The sequence below is a fragment of the Triticum aestivum genome, chromosome 2A (assembly GCF_018294505.1).
Source record: "Triticum aestivum cultivar Chinese Spring chromosome 2A, IWGSC CS RefSeq v2.1, whole genome shotgun sequence".
Lineage (NCBI taxonomy): Eukaryota > Viridiplantae > Streptophyta > Magnoliopsida > Poales > Poaceae > Triticum > Triticum aestivum.
In genome coordinates, this window is record NC_057797.1 from 769,063,006 (window position 1) to 769,085,300 (window position 22,295).

The 22,295-nt window shown below is 39.8% G+C and overlaps 2 protein-coding genes across 2 annotated transcripts; one reads left to right on the forward strand and one right to left on the reverse strand.

Moving 5' to 3' along the window:
- Positions 1 to 4,309: 4,309 nt before the first annotated feature.
- LOC123191078 (putative callose synthase 6) lies at positions 4,310 to 20,449 on the forward strand. Its single transcript, XM_044603846.1, has 42 exons — positions 4,310 to 4,595; positions 5,072 to 5,172; positions 6,043 to 6,152; positions 6,258 to 6,345; positions 6,459 to 6,572; positions 6,665 to 6,805; positions 6,923 to 7,027; positions 7,171 to 7,262; positions 7,338 to 7,461; positions 8,367 to 8,498; positions 8,584 to 8,660; positions 8,756 to 8,846; positions 10,181 to 10,303; positions 10,379 to 10,496; positions 10,684 to 11,015; positions 11,099 to 11,151; positions 11,241 to 11,301; positions 11,952 to 12,033; positions 12,119 to 12,168; positions 12,246 to 12,332; positions 12,420 to 12,524; positions 12,635 to 12,726; positions 12,841 to 12,922; positions 13,007 to 13,167; positions 13,263 to 13,389; positions 13,488 to 13,594; positions 13,671 to 13,755; positions 13,854 to 14,005; positions 14,219 to 14,328; positions 14,409 to 14,642; positions 14,719 to 14,778; positions 14,904 to 15,090; positions 15,165 to 15,282; positions 15,656 to 15,778; positions 16,357 to 16,475; positions 16,569 to 16,652; positions 17,623 to 17,735; positions 17,813 to 18,042; positions 18,506 to 19,309; positions 19,424 to 19,474; positions 19,571 to 19,756; positions 20,000 to 20,449. The coding sequence occupies exons 1-42, from the start codon at positions 4,373 to 4,375 to the stop codon at positions 20,237 to 20,239; spliced, it is 5,874 nt and encodes a 1,957-aa protein (XP_044459781.1). The 5' UTR covers positions 4,310 to 4,372; the 3' UTR covers positions 20,240 to 20,449.
- On the reverse strand, positions 5,429 to 22,087 carry LOC123191079 (uncharacterized). Its single transcript, XM_044603847.1, has 5 exons — positions 21,780 to 22,087; positions 21,531 to 21,688; positions 21,346 to 21,418; positions 21,015 to 21,225; positions 5,429 to 5,861 (listed from the first exon to the last, which is right to left on the reverse strand). The coding sequence occupies exons 1-4, from the start codon at positions 21,857 to 21,859 to the stop codon at positions 21,171 to 21,173; spliced, it is 366 nt and encodes a 121-aa protein (XP_044459782.1). The 5' UTR covers positions 21,860 to 22,087; the 3' UTR covers positions 5,429 to 5,861; positions 21,015 to 21,170.
- Between the last annotated feature and the right edge of the window lie 208 nt (positions 22,088 to 22,295).

The window sequence follows — 22,295 nt, forward strand, 5'->3', positions numbered from 1 at the left end:
TCTCGGCTCCTCTCGGAATGCAAGAATTTCACCAAGTAAATGTCTTTATTCAAGTCCTGAAAATCCCACTCTGCGTGAAGTCTCCGATGAAAACACCGTGAATGAAACTCGAACCAAAGCTAGTCCTGAGTACTGTTTAATCCTTTTGAGCCTGCTAGATCGCTGTTAAGTGTTAACATTTAGTTTCCTTACTTTCCGGCTAGCGTTATTTTTCAAAAAGAAAAATTCAGATTTATTATAACAGTTTTGCTAAGTCTCAGTCGACTGAGACTTAGTTATATCTCAGTCGATACTACATTTATTTGATCTTGCATGAAGATTCATAAAAGAAAATTATTTTCAGTTTTCCCTTTTACTTTTTATATATTGTGTCACTTGACTGGCACTTGTCGACTGAGATCTAGCCACATTTTTATTATAAAAGTTTGCAAAAAGTACAAAACACCTTAACACATCGAGGTCTTCGGACCATCAAATGACCAATGTCGTCAGTAATGGACGTGTCATTGTCGCCGCTTTCATATTGGAGCCGGTCTAATCTTGTTGATAGTAGCCGAAAAGTTTTTATGCACATGCCCCTAATTAAGTCCTAGAACCGTCGTAGTTGCTGAATCCTTATTTGGTCTAAACTCTTAGCATTCTAGTTTATTTCTCTCTTGCTAGTGTCTTAGTATTTCCTTATCTCGTAATAACGGTATTCAGCGGGTGATTGTTAGCTAATGGGAAATGGACGTGCCGATTTGGTTCTCAAAACGGAGCAAAAGGGGGGCAAAAGAGAAAGAAAAAAAAAGTCAGCTGACCTCTGATTCAAGTGGGAAAAACAAGAATTATTTTTAAAAATCCTATATACAAAGCACAAATAAGTAGGCTCTGCAGTGGCATAATAAGATCCCAAATGCACATCTTCATGTTCTTTACCTTTGGTTTAACCATGTTTATGTTTCTAAAAAAACATGTTTATAAGTATCCAAGTACTTCTTTAATTATTAACCAATCACCCAAGACTCAAGTTTATCGGATTCTTCTGATTTGTAGTAGTACTCCCTCAGTAAACTTTTATAAGAGTGTTTAGACCACTACTGATCTAAATGCTCTTGTAAATGTTTACGGAGGAGTGCTTTGTTTTAACATACATCTCTATTGTATTTCTATAATTATTATATATATTTTTGAGTAGATTCTAGAATTATTATATAATTCAAAGTTTCCAAAACCCCGTGAACCAAAAAAAAAGGCCCACATGTAATCTGTACTCAAACAGTGTAGCCTTACTAAGCGGTTGTTTGGATAGTGAATAATAGTAACATGTAACTTGTTTCAAGTTTTTTCTTTCAAAAACCAATTTTGCAAATAAACCTTTTACGAATGTGCTCATATAAAATAATGTTTGGAATAACGTGCTGGTGCACAGAAAAAAGTCCTCATCTTACAAAGAAGTAAGAAGGTTGTGCAGGACAAAAAAAAATGAGTTTATATGAAAATGATTAGTATTTGGTTTATTTTCTTTCAAAACAACGGTTTATGGATTTTATGAGAAACCTTTTTAGATATCCTTGAGTTAATTAGGAAAAAAACAAATAAAAGATTTATACGCTGCCAAATAGGCCCAACCAAAGCTGGTTCAGGGCACGCGCAACGCTAGGAGAGGTCGGCATGATCGATTTCCTGGAAAAACCTATTTGACGGTCTCTGCCTCAAAGGATCACCAAACGCACAAGCGCGCGATCAATTGGACCGGCTGTATGTATAGCTCGCAGTTCTGGTTTTCGGAACCTTCCAGAAGATTCCTAGCTGGTTTTACAGGTTTTGGGAACCTTCTAGAAGGTTCCTCAATCGGTTTTTCTTTCTCTTTTCTCTTTTCTTGTTTCTTGTTTCTTTTCTTCTTTTTTGTTTCTTCCAATTGTACAATTTCAAAATTGTTCCAAACATTCAATTTTTGTTTGCGTTCCCAAATTTTGTTCAGTATTTTAAAAAATGTCTGAAGTTTCAAAAAAAATCACGCTTACAAAAAAAATCACGTATACAAAAAATATTCAGGATTTTCAAATTGTTCTCAGAATCAAAATTTTGTTCTGCATTTCAGAAGCTGTACCCGTTTTCAAATTTTGTTCTGGAATTTAAGAAATGTTTGTGTTTACAAAAAATGTTCATGTTTTACGAAAATTGTTTGGAGTTTTCAAAAATATTTGCATTTTTTAAAATGTGCTGGAATTTCAAAATTTGTTCGCATTTTATGAAAAATGTTTGAAGTTTTATAAAATGCTTCCCTTTTCATTTTTTTGTTATATACAAAAAATCTTCGGGATTTTCCAATTGTTCTCAGATTCAAAATTATATTCTGCATTTCAAAAGCTGTGCCCGCTATATTTGTGCTCCAATTTCAAAAATATTTGCGTTTTCAAAAAAATGTTCTGGAATTTCAAAAATTGTTCACGTTTAAGAAAAATGTTCTGCAAATTTTAAAAAATGTTTCCCTTTTCAATTTTTTGTTATATACAAAAAATCTTTGGGATTTTCCAATTGTTCTCAGATTCAAAATTATGTTCTGCATTTCAAAAGCTGTGCCCGCTAAATTTGTGCTCCAATTTTAAAAATATTTGCGTTTAAAAAATATTCTGAAATTTCAAAAAAAAAATCATGTTTAAGAAAAATGCTATGAAAATTTTAAAAAATGTTCGCATTATAGAAAATTGTTGATAATTTCAAAAGATGTACACTTTTCTACTTTGTTTACAAATTTAAGAAATTTTCTGGAATTTAAATTTTCTTTGCTGTTCTAAAGATGTTCAGAAATTTAAAAATAGTTTGCGTTTGTCAAAAAGTATCCGTAAATTAAAAAAAAGTGTTTGCAATTTTTTAAGTAACGCTCAGTTTACGCCGGTGTTTTTAGTTCTTTTCACGTCGCGCCACACATTTGTCTGGAATGCTATGTAGTTGTGCTGACTAGCATGATGTGTGTACAAACTGGAGGTCTGTAGTTTGAATTCCAGCTCATGTGCTGGTTTATATTTACGCATTTTTTGCCCTACCGCTTGCGCGAGTTCAAGCCCAATGGGCCGGCCCAGTCAGGCACATTCTGTGCGAAGGGACGTCTTTTGCCGCAGAATGCGTCAAATAGGTGCTCCCCTATTTCCTGGTCGGTGGGCAGGTGCGGCGCCGAAGCAGGAAGAGGAATTGAACACTTGTTTTTCCATTTCACCACGCAAGATAAATAAAACAATCAATGTAGTATCCGATTTTCTTAGTGCCTATAAGTAGCGTCCACCGTTGTAACAGAGGGCTAGTACACGGACAGATTTTTCAAATTTATGATATTTTCTCTAAATGCCTGTCCAAACGTTTTCACGTTGAAGATGTCCTTTTTATTTTAAGGGGTCATTGAAGATGTCTTAAGTGTTCCTTTTTCTGGAACATGAAAATGGCCCAAGTACTCACTATCCGAAAAACCCTGAAAGAAATACAATATTCGGCTGGGGGGCTTTCCCATTCGTATGGGCATGAGCAGTTTACCTATATGGGCTAGAGAGAACTGACCTTTCCACCCACACATCCCCCTACATTTGGCCCGATCTGGAAAGTGGCCCAAGGCGAGCAATTCTTTAAGCAAAAACGTTTTTTTTTGGCTTCCACTGAAAACATACGTGAAAGAAAAAAGCAGGCTGCAATGTTCAGATTCCAGAGGAAGAAGGAAACTCTGGCTGCATGCCCGCAGCTGCGAACTTCGTATCACTCTCGTGCGCCATCGCCATGAGCTAGCTCTTTTCTTCCCTCGGTACAAGCCGGTTCATGTGTGGGAGTCCGAGTCTGATGTGACGGACGTCCGAACTCCCTTGATTTGGAGCCCGTCGGTGCGATTTCAGACGTCCGGACTAGACCGTCAGGTTTGATGATCCACATTATGCAGATGTGGTTTGCTCTAAGGCAAGATAAACATCCAATCGGCCCCCGAGAATTGAGATCTCTTCCTCTGGAATATTCAATACTTCCTTCAACTCCATACACAGATTAAATTAGATTAGAAGAAGGGAAGAGAGGAGGACAAAAAGACAGGACCAGGCCCCACCTGTCAGCCAGCGCTTCAGTAGTTGGAGTTGAATTCCTTGCTTCCCTGCGCGGCCATCCCATTCCCTCCCAGCAGAACAAGGAAGCCAAAGCGAAAAAGCCAAGAGCAACTCCACAGTCCACACTCATACACACACGCACACTCGAGAAGAAGAAGAGAAAAAAGGACGATGCCTTGCCTCCCTCGGCTCCCTTCCCTTCCCTTCTTCCTCACCACCCCCACCACCACCACCCGCACCTGACCACCGCCACCCTCGCTCGCTAGCTGCGCATTCTCTCTGCTTGATCACCACCGTCGCAGCCGCAGTGCATGTCCATGGCGTCGGGCGGCGGCGGCGCCGGGCCGTCTCGGCCGCAGCGGCAGCTGTCGATGGGGCCGCGGAACCTGTCGCGGGCCATCACCATGCGGACGGAGGGCTTCTCCGGCGAGGAGGAGGAGAGCGAGCTGGTGCCCTCCTCCCTCGCGCCCATCGTCCCCATCCTCCGCGCCGCCAACGCCATCGAGGACGAGAACCCGCGCGTCGCCTACCTCTGTCAGTATACTACTACCATCGATTATTACTCTGCACTTGCATACTCTGCTCCCTACTGATCGATCTCTGCTACCACCTGGCTGCACGAGTACTGCATGCATGCGTCTAACTAGTGCTCCAAACAAGATGATCCTTGAAACAAACTACCGGAAAATTACAGCTTTTTTTTGTCTAAGATGAAGTTTATCCAGAATAATTTTTTATCATGTCAACCATACAGGTTATAACACCAACTATAGGAAGAATACCCTTGAAAAAACCACAGGAAAATCCAAATAATAAGACGAACTATAATAGGTTAGGTACATTTTTGCCCACGTGAACCGACCATGTCATGTAAAAAACTTAGTTTAGTTTAGCATATGCGGTTGCCTCACTTTCACGCTAGCACTAAATTTTGTTCACGTGGCTCATTGCTCCTCTGTTTTGTTTTCCACCTGACTGACTAACTAACTTGTTGAGTTATGTTACACAAGGCCGTTTTACCGCATTCGAGAAAGTGCATAAGATGGATCCGAACTCGAGCGGGCGCGGAGTTCGGCAGTTCAAAACCTATCTGCTGCATAGGCTGGAAAAGGTATGTGTAACCAAATTACTTGCTGCAAAAGCAGAGGATTAATCATCTCTTGGTGTCATGATAAATTCGTCCGGCCGGCCAAGTAATTTTGTTGAAATGCAGCATTTCTTTTTATAAACAAACAAATGGTTGCTTGTTATGCTCTTGTATTTATTCCTCTGCCTGGAGCCCTCCTTTTCAAAAATAAAATAAATTACTATTCCCCTGCTTAAGAGAAAATAAATAAATAAATCACATAGGAACTTAATCTTTCATCTGTCACGTTGGGATTCTTCTCCTTGCATTGCATGGAATGGAACAAGTTATTAGAAAAAGATTCGGACCCTTCTTCTCCTTGGTGCATCACATGCCTACCAAAGCAATCACGTGCACATAAAGGATCTCATATGTGTTTATCTTGATACGCACATAAAGGTCCTGTAGCTGCATCTTTTACCGGCCGTCGCAACAAAACCCTCCACCTTCTTGTTAATAGGACTAGGAGTATACCAAAATTGAAGTACTTTTGGCATGTAAATATTCATGACCGGTAGTCCATTAACGCGCGACAATGTCTAAACAACAACAACAACAACAACAACAACGACGTCGGTCTTGGCTGTATCCCAGATGACTCAGAATTACTGGCAATAGCTTGTCTCCGTACTCGATCAGATGATGATGCCTCCACCGACTTGGAATATAGCATGCTGAAACCATTAGCCTATGTTAGTTCGCGCGGAATTTTGTTGAGTCTTTTTGAAAACAATTAATCTGAAACAGAGTGCTTTGATGTATAAAAAATTGTAACAATAATATAAATCTTAATATAGCCATTGTGGATTGTTTGCAACTCGTCTTGAGACATGTTTGTTGCTTGTTATTTCACAGGATGAAAAGGAGACACACCGCAAGCTTGCGTCGACTGATGCAAGAGAGATTCAGAGGTTCTATGAGCAGTATTGTAAGAAATATCTGGAAGGTTTTCAAGATAGAAAGCCGTAAGCCTGAGCATTGCATTGCATCAACAAGTTATTTGTAAAAGTAATTAAATAAAAGTCATCCTTAAGCTATGTTCTCACCTTTTCTGTATGTATGACACGTAGGGACGAGATGGGCCAATACTATCAGACTGCATCAGTCCTATACGACGTGCTAAAAACGGTGTCACCTCCATCTGGGCCTGATGCCAAGGTTCGACACTCAACGACTGCAAATAATTGGGATCATATTATTATTTCAACTTCATGGCTTATTTGCACATCATGAAACGTTATTACAACCTGGAATATGTATATGTTTTGCAGTTTGATGAGTACGCGGAAGGGGTTGAAAAGAAGAAAGCTTCCTTTTCACATTACAACATATTACCCCTCAATATTACTTCCGGTCCCACACAACCTGTAATGGAGATACCTGAGGTCAGGTTATGTAGTATGAATTTCATTTGCATTGACTTCTTTTTATACCACATGTAGCCTGAATGATTATCTTGTGTGTGTGAAAACTGCAGATAAAAGCAGCAGTGGAGCTTCTTCGCTGGACACAGAATCTTCCAATGCCAAGGCCAGATCCGACTAGTGTGCCTCAAGAGATAGAAGGGCCTGTTGTTAATGACTTGCTTGATTGGCTCTGGCAAACATTTGGATTTCAGGTGGAAATTAACTAATACTTGGATTTATGTTCTAGACTCTGTGCTGGGTGGTTAGGCACCAAGGTGTTCTGTTATTTGTTTCAGATTTTCATACTATGTTCTGCTTTATTGTTGTAGAAAGGTAACGTGGAGAATCAAAAGGAGCATTTGATTTTGCTGCTTGCTAACATGGATATGAGAGGAATTGATAATGCCCGCCAGGGTGAAAGACAAATTCACATGGTAACTCATTTTGGTGAACCTCTTTCTGTGAACCTCTTTCTGTCACTTATGCTGGATCAACTCATTTTGGTGAATCAACTGGATTTCTGCTCCTGCTAGTGTCCATATTAAATTGATTCATGACCTTCTAATATGCCTTGCAGATACATCGCAATACAATTGATCGCTTGATGAAGAAAGTTTTTCAAAATTACATTTCATGGTGCCGATATCTGCATTTGGAGTCAAACATCAAGTAAATAATATAACATTTTGTTGCACACATGGTGCTCAAAATTACCCTCGTTAAATTTGAATAATTTTCATGCAGAATTCCACGTGATGAGTCCACACAACAACCAGAACTTCTTTACATAGGGTTGTATTTGCTGATTTGGGGTGAAGCTTCTAATGTTCGCTTTATGCCTGAATGCCTTTGTTATATCTTCCACCATGTAAGTGGTAATTTTATTCTTGCATCTAAGATATCTTCTTTTGATACATACCCCTCACATGGGAACTTTTTCATCGTACTTTGTTGCAGATTTATTGAAAATCTAGTATGTTCAATTTCTTTTTAAACATGCACAGTGACAGTAATGCTAAGAAGGCAGTAAATGCCAAATATTTTTGTTATAGAGCTATTTCAGCTTTTGAGTGAGTATGGGTGAACTTCACATACCTATTCGTGTAGCAGTGATTATATAACCATGTGAAGAAGAAGTGTCTTTTGATAGGATTCCAAGGGTCAATGGTTTCATGATACTGTAGAATCCTGAGAACAACAAATTAACTTCTTACTTCTGAGGTATGCAAATGGATTCCGGTCGGCTATCACTCCCATGAAAAAAAGAGATTAACATGAGTACCGGGAAATGCACATGATGAGGTTTTGTGAGGAAGATGCTTGTCATGGGCTAATTATTTCAGGCAATATCTATACCAAACAAAGAACAATTTGCTATGTCTGTTTTTGTAAATTCAGCAGTCTACACATTTTTAGCACATTTCAAGGCCACTAGAAAAGGAAATAAATTTTACCATGTGTAAATGGTGTAATGCATGAAAAACATTACGGATGAGCAAACTCCAAGAGAACTACGCAACAATAAAGCACGCAAAATAATAGATGGCTTGACAAACAATATGTATGTCTTTTTTTGTTTCTTGATGTTTCTACGACATATGTATTATGAATGACACTTTTCAGATATACTTTAGAAAATGAAGCTTTATGCAACACTTATGTTAGAGCTTCACATTTTTCTCACAAACAGATCCCGAGGCTAATGTCCTGGGCATTTCCTAAACATACACAGATTTCTTGACCAATCTTTTTCACCCTATATTCATGATGTAGATGGCAAGGGATTTATATGACATAATATCTGATAGAAGAGAAGGATTTTTTGAACCACCCTTCCAACGAGAGGGGAGTGATGATGCATTTCTACAGCTGGTTATACAACCCATCTACAATGTTATTTACAATGTATGTACTCGGGTGTCTTGTATAATGTTCCTTGCTAAATGTTGTTTGTTATGCTTACTCATTTAATGTTCATTTGGTGTGAAAGGAAGCTGTAATGGGTAAGCATGGTACTGTCAGCCACTCAAAGTGGAGAAACTATGATGACCTGAATGAATTTTTTTGGTAAGTTACTCTTGATAATTCATCATTGTGCTTTACCTATCAGTAGGATCTAAGAAATCACTTCTTACTAGTCATTGTTTCCTCCACACATTCAGGTCAAAGAAATGCTTCAAACAGCTTGGGTGGCCAATGAATCAAGCCTCTGACTTTTTCACGAGTCCTACGAAAACTAATAATAATATCAAGGTATTGTGTATTGACTAATCCTTTGCATATCTTTTGTGCAACATATACTATTTATTATCATACTCAATTCTTTGAACTTCTTAGGATTTGTGATAAATTATTAGGGGTTTAATGAATTCATGATAAACTCTTTGTTTAATTTCCTAGAAATGTGAAAAAATTATTTACTTACATGGTTTTAATTAGGTTCCTCAAAGCTTCTGTTGAATTGTATCGTTTATAATGAAAAAAAAAACACTTCATTTTGGTCTTAGATTTGTGATACGCCTGGGAACTGGGTAGTTTGTGGCTCCTCAAAGCCTCAAACTGCTCCAGGGGCAAACAAAAGTAAACGTGAAAGGATGATACGTACAAAAACATTAGCGAAAAATGGAATATAAGGAAACACACAAAAAAAATATTGTTCCAAAGTATTAGCAACGAAATGAATACAAGGAAGTGAAATTGCTAATTGTAGACATAAACTCGCCGTGCATAGTGAGGAAGAGGGCAGGGATACAAAAACAGTGGTAATGCGGTTGATTATATAAGATTCTGATGATTTTGAAAAATGATTGTACTCTATTTTTACATCATCTTTCAATTCATTGGGGAGATGTAAGCCAAATGTAGCATGCAATATACCTACTGAGGATGTGAGAATTTAGTAAAATGGTGGGAAAGAACTGAGAGTTGTCCAAGAAAATGAACAAAATGGAAAGCATGTTCAAAACATCACATTATGTGGATTGGATAAGTTAGTAGTGGGAGAGGGGAGATGTAGGCATGTAGCTGCACACCCTTGGGGTTTGGGCGGTGCCCTAATGGCGACAGAGGTAGAAATAGGGATTGTGGAGATGATCAGACTGATTCCGGTTTCTGTTTATATCTTGAGGAACCAAAAGGGGTGAACCTTGCATTTTTCAATCACCTCATCCTTTGCATAGGAGCCAACCCTATTAAATTGATCCAACAAACTCAGTATAAGCGAATCAATCTAAACAACTTACTTGTCGTGAGAGGAAAGCAATTGCCAACTTGGGATAAATTTCTACGACAGTAAGCCTTGGGCTCACCTGCACCCTTCTGGGTTTGAGGTGCTGCAACTGCACCCCCCTTGGGCCTAGGGTGCTGACAGTAATGCTGGCCCCACATGACATATATCCCTTTTTTCAACGATACATGAAATCTAGATGTCCAGTGAGACATGTATGCAGTTGCATTCAACATGTAATCTTAATTTCCGATGGGACATGTATGCATTTGCATTCGATATAGTTCATATGTGTTTTTCTGAAAGAAATATAAGTACATTTGATAGCATAGAACTAACTTCAGATGTATGCCATATGAAGCAACGTGGTCATTCGATCAGCAGGAGGAGGATGTCCAAAACAAATTTTGTTGAAGTTCGTACATTTTTGCATCTCTTCAGAAGTTTTGATCGGATGTGGGCTTTTTTCATATTAGCTTTCCAGGTATGGGCTTCATCATTGAATTAAAACATGTCATGTTTATTTATTTGCCATATCATGTTTTCTTCTTCCTTCTAGGCCATGGTAATTATTGCATGGAGCCCTTCTGGATCACTTTCTGCTATATTCGAACCAACTGTTTTCAGAGATGTTATGACAATATTCATAACAGCTGCATTTCTAAACTTCCTTCAAGGTACAGATGCAATTTTAGTCTCAGGAACTTCAAGAATCTCGGAAACTTGCGTAGTTGTTTTATTTCAATTTCAAGCAGGCCTTGCTTAATTTCCTTTTGGCTTCTGATAGAATTCGAAATTACTCTGGCTTCTAATTTTTATCCAGATGCTGCATAGTTTATAAACTGATCTCTTAAACTTTTTCAGCAACACTTGAGTTAGTTCTTAACTGGAAGGCTTGGAGGAGCCTAGTTTGCTCGCAGATGATACGGCATGTTCTGAAATTTGTTGTAGCGATTGGCTGGTTGATAATTCTTCCAGTGACGTACACAAGTTCTATTCAAAATCCCACAGGCCTTATCAAGTTCTTCAGCAACTGGATCGGCAATTTCCAGAGTCAATCAATTTATAATGTTGCAGTTGCTCTTTACATGTTGCCGAACATTTTCAGTGCCTTGTTTTTCATATTTCTACCAATTCGAAGGAAACTGGAGCGTTCAAATGCTCACATTGTTAGATTTCTTTTGTGGTGGACGCAGGTATATTTGATTAGATCTATCTACTTGACTTCTTAGTCAAATTGATTGTAGTGCTCGGTTCTGACATGTTTTTTACTAATCAGCCAAAATTATATGTTGCCCGAGGCATGTATGAGGACACATGTTCACTTCTTAAGTAACTCTCTCTCCCTCTCCCTCTCCCTCCCCCTCCCTCTCCCTCTTACCACCTTTGCCTAAAACTAAACACTTTTCTTCGTAAAATAGGTACACAACATTCTGGATTCTATTGCTTATATGCAAGCTCGCCTTCAGTTATTATGTTGAGGTTGGTATAATCTAGCCAGTAGCCACTAGAATAACATTTTAACTAGTCCAAGTATCACATTGGATTTATGATTGTTTGCTAAGCAAATTTATGATGTAATGGCTAGTATTTGCTCAAAATAATCCAGCAGTTTTTAGTTTGTTTTGCACTTTACTCAAATTTGTGTTCCATCCGTTTCAAAACAGATGTCCTCTTATAGAAAGTCAGCAGTCACCACTTTTTATCTTTGAACACTGACTAATTAAAAAACTCAGATTGGTTAGATAGAAATTGGTCCATTGGATATTCAATTAAAAATCATTTCCCATGCTACTCCCGCTCCGACTGGGGTGGGGTAGGGAGGTGTTAGATATCATAGTGCATGGGACATGCACGGACATATCCTACAGTCGGCAACAAGGATGCTAACCAACTTGATTAATGTATCATGATTCATATATATTGTAATCTTTGGCTTTTGGCATATGTTGCCCTCCTCCGTGTTCTATATATACCCATGTTGGGCCGTATCAATTAAGTGCAAATCCTAAACGCCTTCAGTTGCTTATTTCTTTCTTGTCCCCCAGTGAGCTTGATTTTTTTTTCTCTTAAGCAGCTTCAAATACTGAAAGTGTACTGACATTATTTTGTGTTGTGATCACTGTTGGCAGATTTCTCCTCTAGTTGGACCTACCAAGACAATTATGTTTTTGGGACGGGGGAGATACATCTGGCACGAGTTCTTTCCATACTGTAAGATTATGTTGTAGTGGTGCTTTATCAAATGTAATTCATTACATAAGGTTTCAAACACTGATAGGATGCTACTTTTTCACAGTGCAGCATAATTTAGGTGTTGTTTTTACTATATGGGCACCAGTTGTCATGGTATGTATCAATTCATGTGTTGTGTGTGTGGGAAAGGGGGGTAAATACCAGGCTGATAATTTAAATTTTTCCTATAGGTATACTTCATGGATACGCAAATATGGTATGTTATTTTTTCCACAGTATGTGGCGGAGTAAATGGTGCCTTCAGCCGCTTGGGAGAGGTTCGTACCATGTCTATTTTTACCCTAGGGAGTGTTGATGTTTTAGCTACTGCTAGTAAAGCTTGCAGAATGTTTACCTTCCTGCAGATCAGAACCCTTGGGATGTTAAGATCAAGATTCGAGGCAATCCCAAAAGCTTTTGGTAAAAATCTTGTGCCTACACATCGTGGTGAACCAAAGAGACATGAGCAGGTCCAAATTTTCTGAACTTTGTCAGAAATCGTTTTTCCGACATTCTTTTTGGCTGACATAGTAGCTGATTAATTGTCTCGTCTAATATTTGTGTAAAATCTTTTCACCAGGATGACCGGACTTCACTTATGGAAAAGAAGTTCTCTTACATATGGAATGCATTCATCAGCTCTTTGCGAGAGGAAGACTTAATAAGCAATAGGTTTGTTGTTGCTGTTAGTGTTTTCTTTTTGTTAACATGCTTTTGTTGTTGATGTTGGTCTCTCTTTTCTTTTTGTTAACATGCTTCTAAAATTGTTTTGCGTTTGCTTCTAAGCGAGAGAGATTTATTGGTTGTTCCATCATCTGTGGGTGACACTAGCGTTACTCAGTGGCCTCCTTTCCTTCTTGCTAGCAAGGTACGCTCATTTAATTATTCACTTGTTTACCACTCAGATTTTCTCTGAGGTAATACTGTAATCCTCATGACTATGATGTCTTAGATTCCAATGGCACTTGATATCGCAAAGAGTGTCAAGAAAAGGGATGAAGAACTACTAAGGAGGATAAAACAGGATCCATACACCTATTATGCCGTAATAGAGTGTTACGAGACATTGTTAGATATTCTGTACAGCCTTATAGCAGAAACAAGTGATATGAAGTAAGGCATGACGTGCTTCTTCTAAAAAACTAATTTAGTATGTGCTTATGTCGCTAACTTGATTGATTTACTATTCCATTGTTTCATGGATACAGAGTTGTTGATCGAATACGTGAGAGTCTTGAAGAGAGCATACATAAGCAGTCACTTGTGAGAGATTTCCGATTGGATGAACTTCATCTGCTAAGCGATAAATTCAATAAGCTGCTAAGTCTACTATTGGTACTGATAAGTAACGTTCTTTTGATTTCTTAGCAGGATATATTTTTCATACAATATTTCCATTTCAACACTACAAAAACTGTTCAATCGATTTACAGGAAATTGAGCAAGAGGGGAATGACGCAGCAAAAATGACACAGATTGCCAATCTATTACAAGATACAATGGAAATCATCACACAAGATATCATGAAGAACGGACAAGGGTAAGATCTATGCTGATTACCGAAATGTTCACCTTAAGGAATAAGTTTTGACAACCAACTTTCTTGCAAATCCCAGTATTTTGAAGGATGAGAACAGAGAGAGTCAACTGTTTGCAAATATAAATCTGGAATCAATAAAGGATGAAGCTTGGAGGGAAAAGGTCATTTATCATTTTAGCAACTTATTTCAATAGCAGTCATTTCTAGAAGTTTACAAATAGTAGTGTCCTCATTATCTATTGGAATTCTGTGTTAACAGTGTGTTAGGCTTCGATTGTTGCTGACAACTAAAGAATCTGCAATTTATGTACCAATAAACTTGGAAGCTCGGCGCAGGATGACATTCTTTGCAAACTCACTATTTATGAAGATGCCAAGGGCTCCACAGGTCAGCAGCATGATGTCCTTCAGGTAAGAGACCCAACTTGCTAGCCCTCTACCTTATTCTTTCACCAATCCTTTTTTGTTTCTTGGCACGTAGTTAATTCCCTTTTGAACTGTTAGGTGAACTCACCTATAGATTTCTCTGTTAGTTTTGTTTCTTCTGACGCTTTGATCGTACTGCTCTACGATTATTTTTTGCTGGAGAATATCCAATTAACAGCATCTCTGTTTTCACATCAGTGTTCTAACTCCATACTTCAAAGAGGAGGTGCTCTTTTCGGCAGAAGATCTTCATAAAAAAAATGAGGATGGGATATCCATCCTTTTCTATTTACAGAAAATATATCCAGGTCATTTATCTCACAGTTGTGTATGTTGATTGTCTTCTGCTGTCAGTAAATGCTCACAATGAACTATTGCATGCTAACAGATGAATGGAAGAATTTTTTTGAGCGCATAAAACCTAAGGATGAGGAGTCCCGTAAATCAATGATGGATGAGATCTCACGCTGGGCATCTTATAGGGGACAAACCGCCAGAACTGGCAAAGTCACTAACTCTACTGAGCGTGTAAAACTAGACCCAAAGGATGAGTTCCTTAAAGCAAGGATGGAAGATATCTCACTCTGGGCATCTTATAGGGGACAAACACTCACCAGAACTGGTAAAGTCACTAACTCTCTTGTGTTGAATGAACGAACATCTATCTTGTTATCTAACTCTCTGTTTTATTGTGCTAGTGAGAGGAATGATGTACTACAGGAGGGCGCTTGAGATTCAATGTAGTCAAGATAAAAATGGTATTGGTTAGATTAACTTTTTTTTCTCCATGATTTATTTTTCACTTTTTCCCAAATATGCCCATGATTTTCGTTCCATTCTTTGCAAATCTGCATATGTTTTTGAGTCCATTAGTATGTTGCAGCTAAATTGGATCGCCAGAGAACAAATCCATCCTATCAAGATGGTGAGTCCGTTGCAGATATGGACCTGGCCATTGCTGATATCAAATTCACCTATGTTGTCTCTTGTCAAGTCTATGGCATGCAAAAAGTATCCAAGGATGCCAAAGAGAAAGCTCGCTATCTGAACATCCTTAACCTCATGATGATGTACAAAATCTAACGCATTCATTTCTCTTAAATATTAAGGTTACTACAATCCATCTGATATTTAAAATGCACAGGTACCCGTCATTGCGGATTGCTTATATTGACGAGGTAGAAGCTCCGAATAAAGATGGAATGACAGAGAAGACTTATTATTCTGTTCTTGTCAAAGGAGTGGGTGAGAAGTATGATGAGGTACTTGCTGAATATAAAGATAAATATTTTCACTTAACATCATTTGCACAAAATCTTTACCGCCTTTTTTTCTAATTAAACAAAGAATACTTCATTTTTCATGTTCCTTTTCTAGATAATATTTTTAAACAAAAAATACACTTGTACTCCATCCGTCCCATAATGTAAGACGTTTTTTGACACTAGTGTAGTGTCAAAAAGCGTCTTACATTATGGGACGGAGGGAGTATGTGGGTAGTAGTTTCTCATCATATTTTACTCACTGGTTATTGTATACAGTCAGAAAACTCATGTAAAGCAGCAACTCACCATCTGTTGCATATGCATCTTTAGTTCAGTGACATTTTTATATTTTGTGCTAAACTTGATTTAGGAAATTTACCGCATCAAGCTTCCTGGCAAACCCACAAATATTGGAGAGGGAAAACCTGAAAATCAAAATCATGCCATAATATTCACCAGGGGAGAAGCACTGCAGGTCATTGATATGAATCAGGTACAGTTTCCATTTTCACATTGTGCGTGTTCCCATGAGTCAACCAGTTTATCAGCTTTGTTTGTCGAAGAAGGCCCAACCAGGCCAACAATGTAGGCTTATGTGGTCTGCAGCTGTGACTTGGTTCACTCCTATGAGTCCTTGGCATCTTCACTCAGATCCATCAGCCATTTGTGAATTTTGGGGCAAAAACTGGGTACAGCTAACTACACTTGGTCGACATTCTCAAAACACACCTCAAAACAGTCTCACTATATATCCAATTGTACTACTGGATCGTGTTCATTTGCTGCCGCACAATCATGTTCACATGCAACTATAGAGAACATTCTCTTAAACTGTGACATCTAAGTCTTGAGCCCAATGCTGGTTACAATACCAATACCATGCTAGTTGCAGAGAGAAACAACGATAACCTGAATTGTGGCCCAGATGGTTAATATATGCATGTAGGAGTCATAGGGAAACCATGTTGAGTCAGTTAGAAATAACCTAAAGCTCCTAAACTATTCTTAGATATTTAAATTAACAGGACAATGGTAATAAATTACTGGTAACTATTGCCTCTTTACTTGTAGGATAATTACCTCGAAGAGGCATTTAAAATGAGAAATGTGCTGGAGGAGTTCGAGAGTGACAAATATGGAAAGAGCAAACCCACTATATTAGGTCTCCGGGAGCATATTTTTACTGGAAGGTATATCCATCTATCCAAAGTTCTGTCCAATGTTATCTTGTTCATCCCATTTATGATATATTTTTCTGTAAGTAACCTTTTTTTTCTATCTAGTGTTTCATCACTTGCTTGGTTTATGTCAAATCAAGAGACCAGCTTTGTTACGATTGGACAGCGAGTTCTGGCAAATCCTCTCAAGTATGTACCATTGTTTTTATTTTCGTATAGAACTATTAATCCAAGCTTTTTAATAGATTTTTTTGAGTTGGCTGTCAGTTCCACTACCGTTTTGGTCAAACCACAAGTCCATGACCATGGGAGTATTTGTAATTTATTTCAGATTTATCTTGCGAGGAATTCGTGCCAAATATAACTTCCTTTAGATACTTTAAGTCTTAAACATTTGTAAAGTATAATAAATTATGTACATGCTCTACACTACATTCCTAATCTGTCAAATATAGTTGTAGTCTAGTAAAAATAGTATAATGTGCTACAAAGAGGGCAAGAACATTGGATTTATTTTGAAGGAGAACGTAAGTCTGATATAAAGAGTTAAAGCATTGCTAGTTATGGTTAGACAAAAGAGAAGAGCTAACTGTGATTGGTATCCCCTTAAAACCATTACAATTCAAGTTCCACAATTTGTAGCTAATATGTACTTTTGTTCTAACCACGAATTGCAACTTTGCTGAAATTTATAATAAAACCATGTTTTCATAAAGTGACACTTGTATGTGGCCAGAGATACTCTAGAATCTTGATTTACATGTAGTTGCTAAGATGGTCCGCCCAGTCCTGACAATTTGCTGGGAAGCCTGGTAATCTTTATCTACTTGCTGTGATCTCGTCAACTTATGTCAAGTAGACTATCATGAATTTAGGGAATATGAAGGTTTAGTGAGTGGGTAAAGAAAGAAATTCAAGATCGTTTGAAAAATTGTTGCACAAATATGTCAGACCATGTTAGACAATCGTACTATGTACAAAGGCAACTAACAGTATTACGAGATGAAAGCAAGGATCACTAAACTTTTTGTCATATTGTTAAATAGTTTTGTTCAATCCTTTCTCATGTTTGTATGTTTATTTATGTATGCAAGATGCACATTTTCTTTTGATCATGAGGCTTTGTGTCCCTCTAACTCATTGTAATGTACCACTGCAGGGTTCGGTTCCATTATGGCCATCCTGATATTTTTGATAGACTCTTCCATATTACTAGGGGTGGCATAAGTAAAGCTTCCAAGACTATAAATTTAAGCGAAGATATATTTTCAGGTAAGTCTACATCTCTTGCGAACATTTTACAGTCATCCCTTACTGAAAATGCATTTACTGAATTTAATGTTTCTTAGGTTTTAATTCAACAATGAGAGGAGGAAATATCACACATCATGAGTACATGCAAGTTGGTAAAGGACGTGATGTGGGAATGAACCAAATTTCAAGCTTTGAAGCTAAGGTTGCCAATGGCAATGGTGAACAAACATTGAGTCGTGACATCTATCGTCTTGGACGCAGATTTGACTTCTACAGAATGCTATCTTTCTACTTCACTACAGTTGGCTTTTATTTCAGTAGCATGGTAAGAATACATTAACTTAAGATATCAAGGAGGAACATTTTCTCTAAATAATGCCTACGCTATCTCCTTTCTGATGCATTTTTTATTGGACCGTAGGTAGCTAGGAGAGAATCATGGTGAATATTTATTTAAAATCCAAATTATGAGAGTTATTTATAGATTAAAAAAATCCTGTGAAAGAAAACAGGAGAATTAGGTGGAGATGATCGAAGTTCAAGCCATTTATATCATCATGCACCAGTCTGTTAAAATGGTTAAGCAGCAATATCATCATTTGAATGAAAATCAACAATGTTTGGCATCATTAATACGATTTCCTTAAAATGGTCACTCTCAGGATTTCGGTTATTATCCATGAATTTTACATATAATATAGCCATGGTCTCAACAGGACAACACGTATTATGTGTTCATTCTGCATATATGTATTTTGGGATACTGACTCCGTAGTTCCTCCTTTCAGGTTACTGTACTTACAGTCTATGTATTTTTGTATGGGAGGTTATATCTCGTCTTGAGTGGTCTGGAAAAGTCTATTTTGCTGGATCCACGTATTCAGGAGAATATCGAGCCTCTTCAAAATGTACTTGCTTCACAGTCAGTTTTCCAGCTTGGTTTGCTGCTTGTCCTCCCAATGGTCATGGAAGTGGGCTTAGAGAAGGGATTTCGCACAGCATTAGGAGAGTTCATCATCATGCAGCTTCAGTTGGCCTCTGTGTTCTTCACATTCCAGCTTGGCACCAAAACACACTACTACGGGCGGACAATTCTCCATGGTGGCGCCAAATACATACCTACAGGACGTGGGTTTGTTGTGTACCATGCAAAGTTTGCTGAAAATTATCGCATGTACTCCCGAAGCCACTTTGTTAAAGGACTTGAGCTGTTGATACTTCTGGTTGTATATCTAGCCTATGGAAGATCGTACCGCACCAGCACGAGCTTGTACCTATTTGTCACCTTCTCCATATGGTTCATGGTGGCATCTTGGCTGTTTGCACCATTTATCTTCAATCCATCATGCTTTGAGTGGCAGAAGACGGTTGATGACTGGACAGATTGGAGGAAGTGGATGGGTAACCGTGGGGGTATCGGTATGTCTGGGGAACAAAGCTGGGAGGCTTGGTGGAGAAGTGAGCAAGCGCACCTCAGGAAAACCAGCATTCGTGCTCTCATCTTGGAAATCCTCATGTCTCTTCGTTTCTTGATCTACCAGTATGGTATTGTGTATCATCTCAAAATTGCGCGCCACAGCACAAGCATTCTGGTACTTTCTCTACATAACTAAGATGTGCTTTAATCAATTTGTACTAGTTCATACAGCCTGGTTGCAGTGTATCCTAATGGATGTACTTTTCATTTCCTGTCGATCCACCTCTAGGTGTATGGGTTGTCATGGCTGGTTATGCTGACGGTTCTAGTAGTATTGAAGGTAAGGCTTTGGCATTTCGTTTAATTTTGACCAGTTACCTGCCTCCGATGGATGCATAACATCTGGATCTGGATGTTGTACCTCAATTCTCTTCAGATGGTTTCAATAGGACGGCAGAAATTTGGGACAGATCTTCAGCTTATGTTCCGCATCCTCAAGGGCATTCTCTTTCTTGGCTTTGTCACTGTGATGGCGGTCCTATTTGCTATAGGCGGCCTAACAATTACGGATGTATTGGCTTGTACTCTCGGGTTCCTACCAACTGGTTGGTGTATTCTTCTGGTGAGTAAAACCCTCTATTTATCTACTATTAATTGCGAGCTTTAATTTGTATGTATATGCAACAACAAAAAAAGTCTACCTGCTCATGAGCGTGCAAACAAGCACAGAACCAGAAAACAACACTGACTAATTAATTAATTAATTCTCTACTAGTTAACGGATTGAAAAGCTTATTATTGATCAGAAGCAAACTCTAGTAGCATGCATGCATATTTATGTTGAGCCTCCCTTCCTTCTTCGCAGATTGGGCAAGCATGCGCTCCAATGATCGAGAGGACTATGCTGTGGGACTCCATCCAGGAGCTAGGGAGGGCATATGACAACATCATGGGTCTCATCCTCTTCCTTCCCATCGGCTTCTTGTCATGGTTTCCCTTTGTCTCAGAGTTCCAGACACGGTTGCTCTTCAACCAGGCCTTCAGCCGGGGCCTCCAGATCTCAAGGATCCTTGCCGGACAGAAGGACATTGGGGAGTTCGAATGAATGACCAGTTCATGTTTCATTTCCCTCCCTAGCTAGTTTCTCTGAGATGTGATTGACCTTTAAGGAACATATGGACAGTAGGCCATGGTATATATTGACCTCGCTCCCATGTATATTTTGTCATTATGTGCTGCCATGTTACATACTATTTTGTGCACCAGGTCATCTGAATGTGCTCGTGAAGCTAGCCTTGCAGCACCTGTTTACAGCTGAGCTGATGCATCACATTTCACTCCAACTGTCCCTCATTGCCTCTCGACCTACATCCTCTCTTCTCACATATTTATATGGGGAAGCTACCAAGGTCGTTAGTGCATTTGCGGGGTACATGTATTAAATGCTAAATTCAGTTTTTAAACAATCTTTAGTATTCCTCATCATGTTTTTATTAGATTTTGATTTGGTAGTGTTCAATGATTAACATAAGAAATTTTGAAAGCAAAACTACATATCAATCAATTCGAACCTAGCTAACGCGTTGCATCCTTTTGAGTCTTGTGCGGGCTCTGGGGCGACGGGGGCAGGCGGCGCATGCTCCAGCATGACGGGGCCGGAAGCAGGCTGCTAAGAACCTAACTTGACTTGTAAGAAGGTGAGGCCTTGTAGGAACCAAGGACGAAGCTGGTGAGCAGATGCAGAGGTTGCTGCATATTTTCCATAAATGATGGTCATGCCAGCTTAATTACTCGTTGGTTGAAGTTGAACTGAACAAACATGGCAGAGAAACAAAACAAAACAAAAAATACGCGAGGGTCAGGTTCTTGTTCTCACTCACCATTGGCGGTAGCACTCGATGCACATGTCGTGGATGCAGCACAGCCCACACTCCTCTTCTATCTCAGCGTCGACCTCAGAGACCAGCCTCTTGCTATCCTCCTCCTCGCCGTCTCTCGTCCTGCACCTCTCGGAGCACACCGCCCTCTGCCTCAGGTCATCGGTGTCGCTGATCCCGTGCTCCAGTTGCACGAGGGAGGGAAGCATCACAGCTGTAGTAGACAGACAGACAGACAGACAGACAGACAATGGGAAAATTTCAGTTCACAGGTCCGAACCGCAAAGGCTTTATTGATTTATCTTCAGTTTCTGCGGGACGTTTGTTTAGGTACCGTAGAAAGAATTCCTTGGTGCTGGGTTTCCTTTCGTGGGTGGACAAATGGTTGTGGTGCCGCCCACGTAAACCTGCAGAGACAATGGAAGCAGAGGCAAGATTCAGTAAGAACACAGCCACAACGAGCACTGTCAGCACAAATTCTGAAAGAGAAGCACAGGCATGGAGACAGAAGAGAAGTACCTTGTCCTAGATGGGGATCCTGAGGGCGCCGGCGAGGCTGCAGTCGGTCCACTGCAGGAGGAAGAGGAAGAGGCGCGCGGCGGGGCTGTAGGACATGCGCATCTGCAGGCACGCCCCGTCGTAGTCCGGCGAACAGTCCGACGCCCTGCGGCAGAGCACTAGAGACAGACGGATTCAGTCGGAGACAGCACACCCTAGACTGAAGAAATTGAGGAAGGGGATTCTCTCGGGGGAGGGGAGGGTACTCACAGGCTGTTGGCGCGCTGGATGTCGGCCTCCAGCGAGTCCCTGAACGACCTCCGCGTGGCGCGCGGCGCCGCCGCCACCATCTCCCTCCCCCTCCTCCGCCGCCGAATTAAACACCGCCACCAGAGCCCAGCAGGGCCAGATTAGAACGCCACCGCGCGCGCGCGCGAACCCTCGACCGCAACGGCGACGGCGACAGCGCCGCCGACAGTGGAGGCTCGCTCTCCGCTCCGCTCCACTCCACTCCACCGAAAGCAGGCTCGCCGGCCACCCCGCCACTTTTTCTTTTTTTTTTTTGGAGGCAACTTCTGTTGCTACCAGTAAGCATATGGGCTGGCACGCCAACATAAACCGAAGGCCTCAGCTCGGGGATCGGCCTGGCACGTGCTTTGGGCCGACCCATTTCGGGGCGGGACTCGCCTGTTTTTTCTCCAACATCGTCTAAGATGGCTTGGGCATATTCAACGCAGGCCTTCAGAAGCTTCAGTGCATAGCGGACAGCTAAAGTGTGCGGAGAAT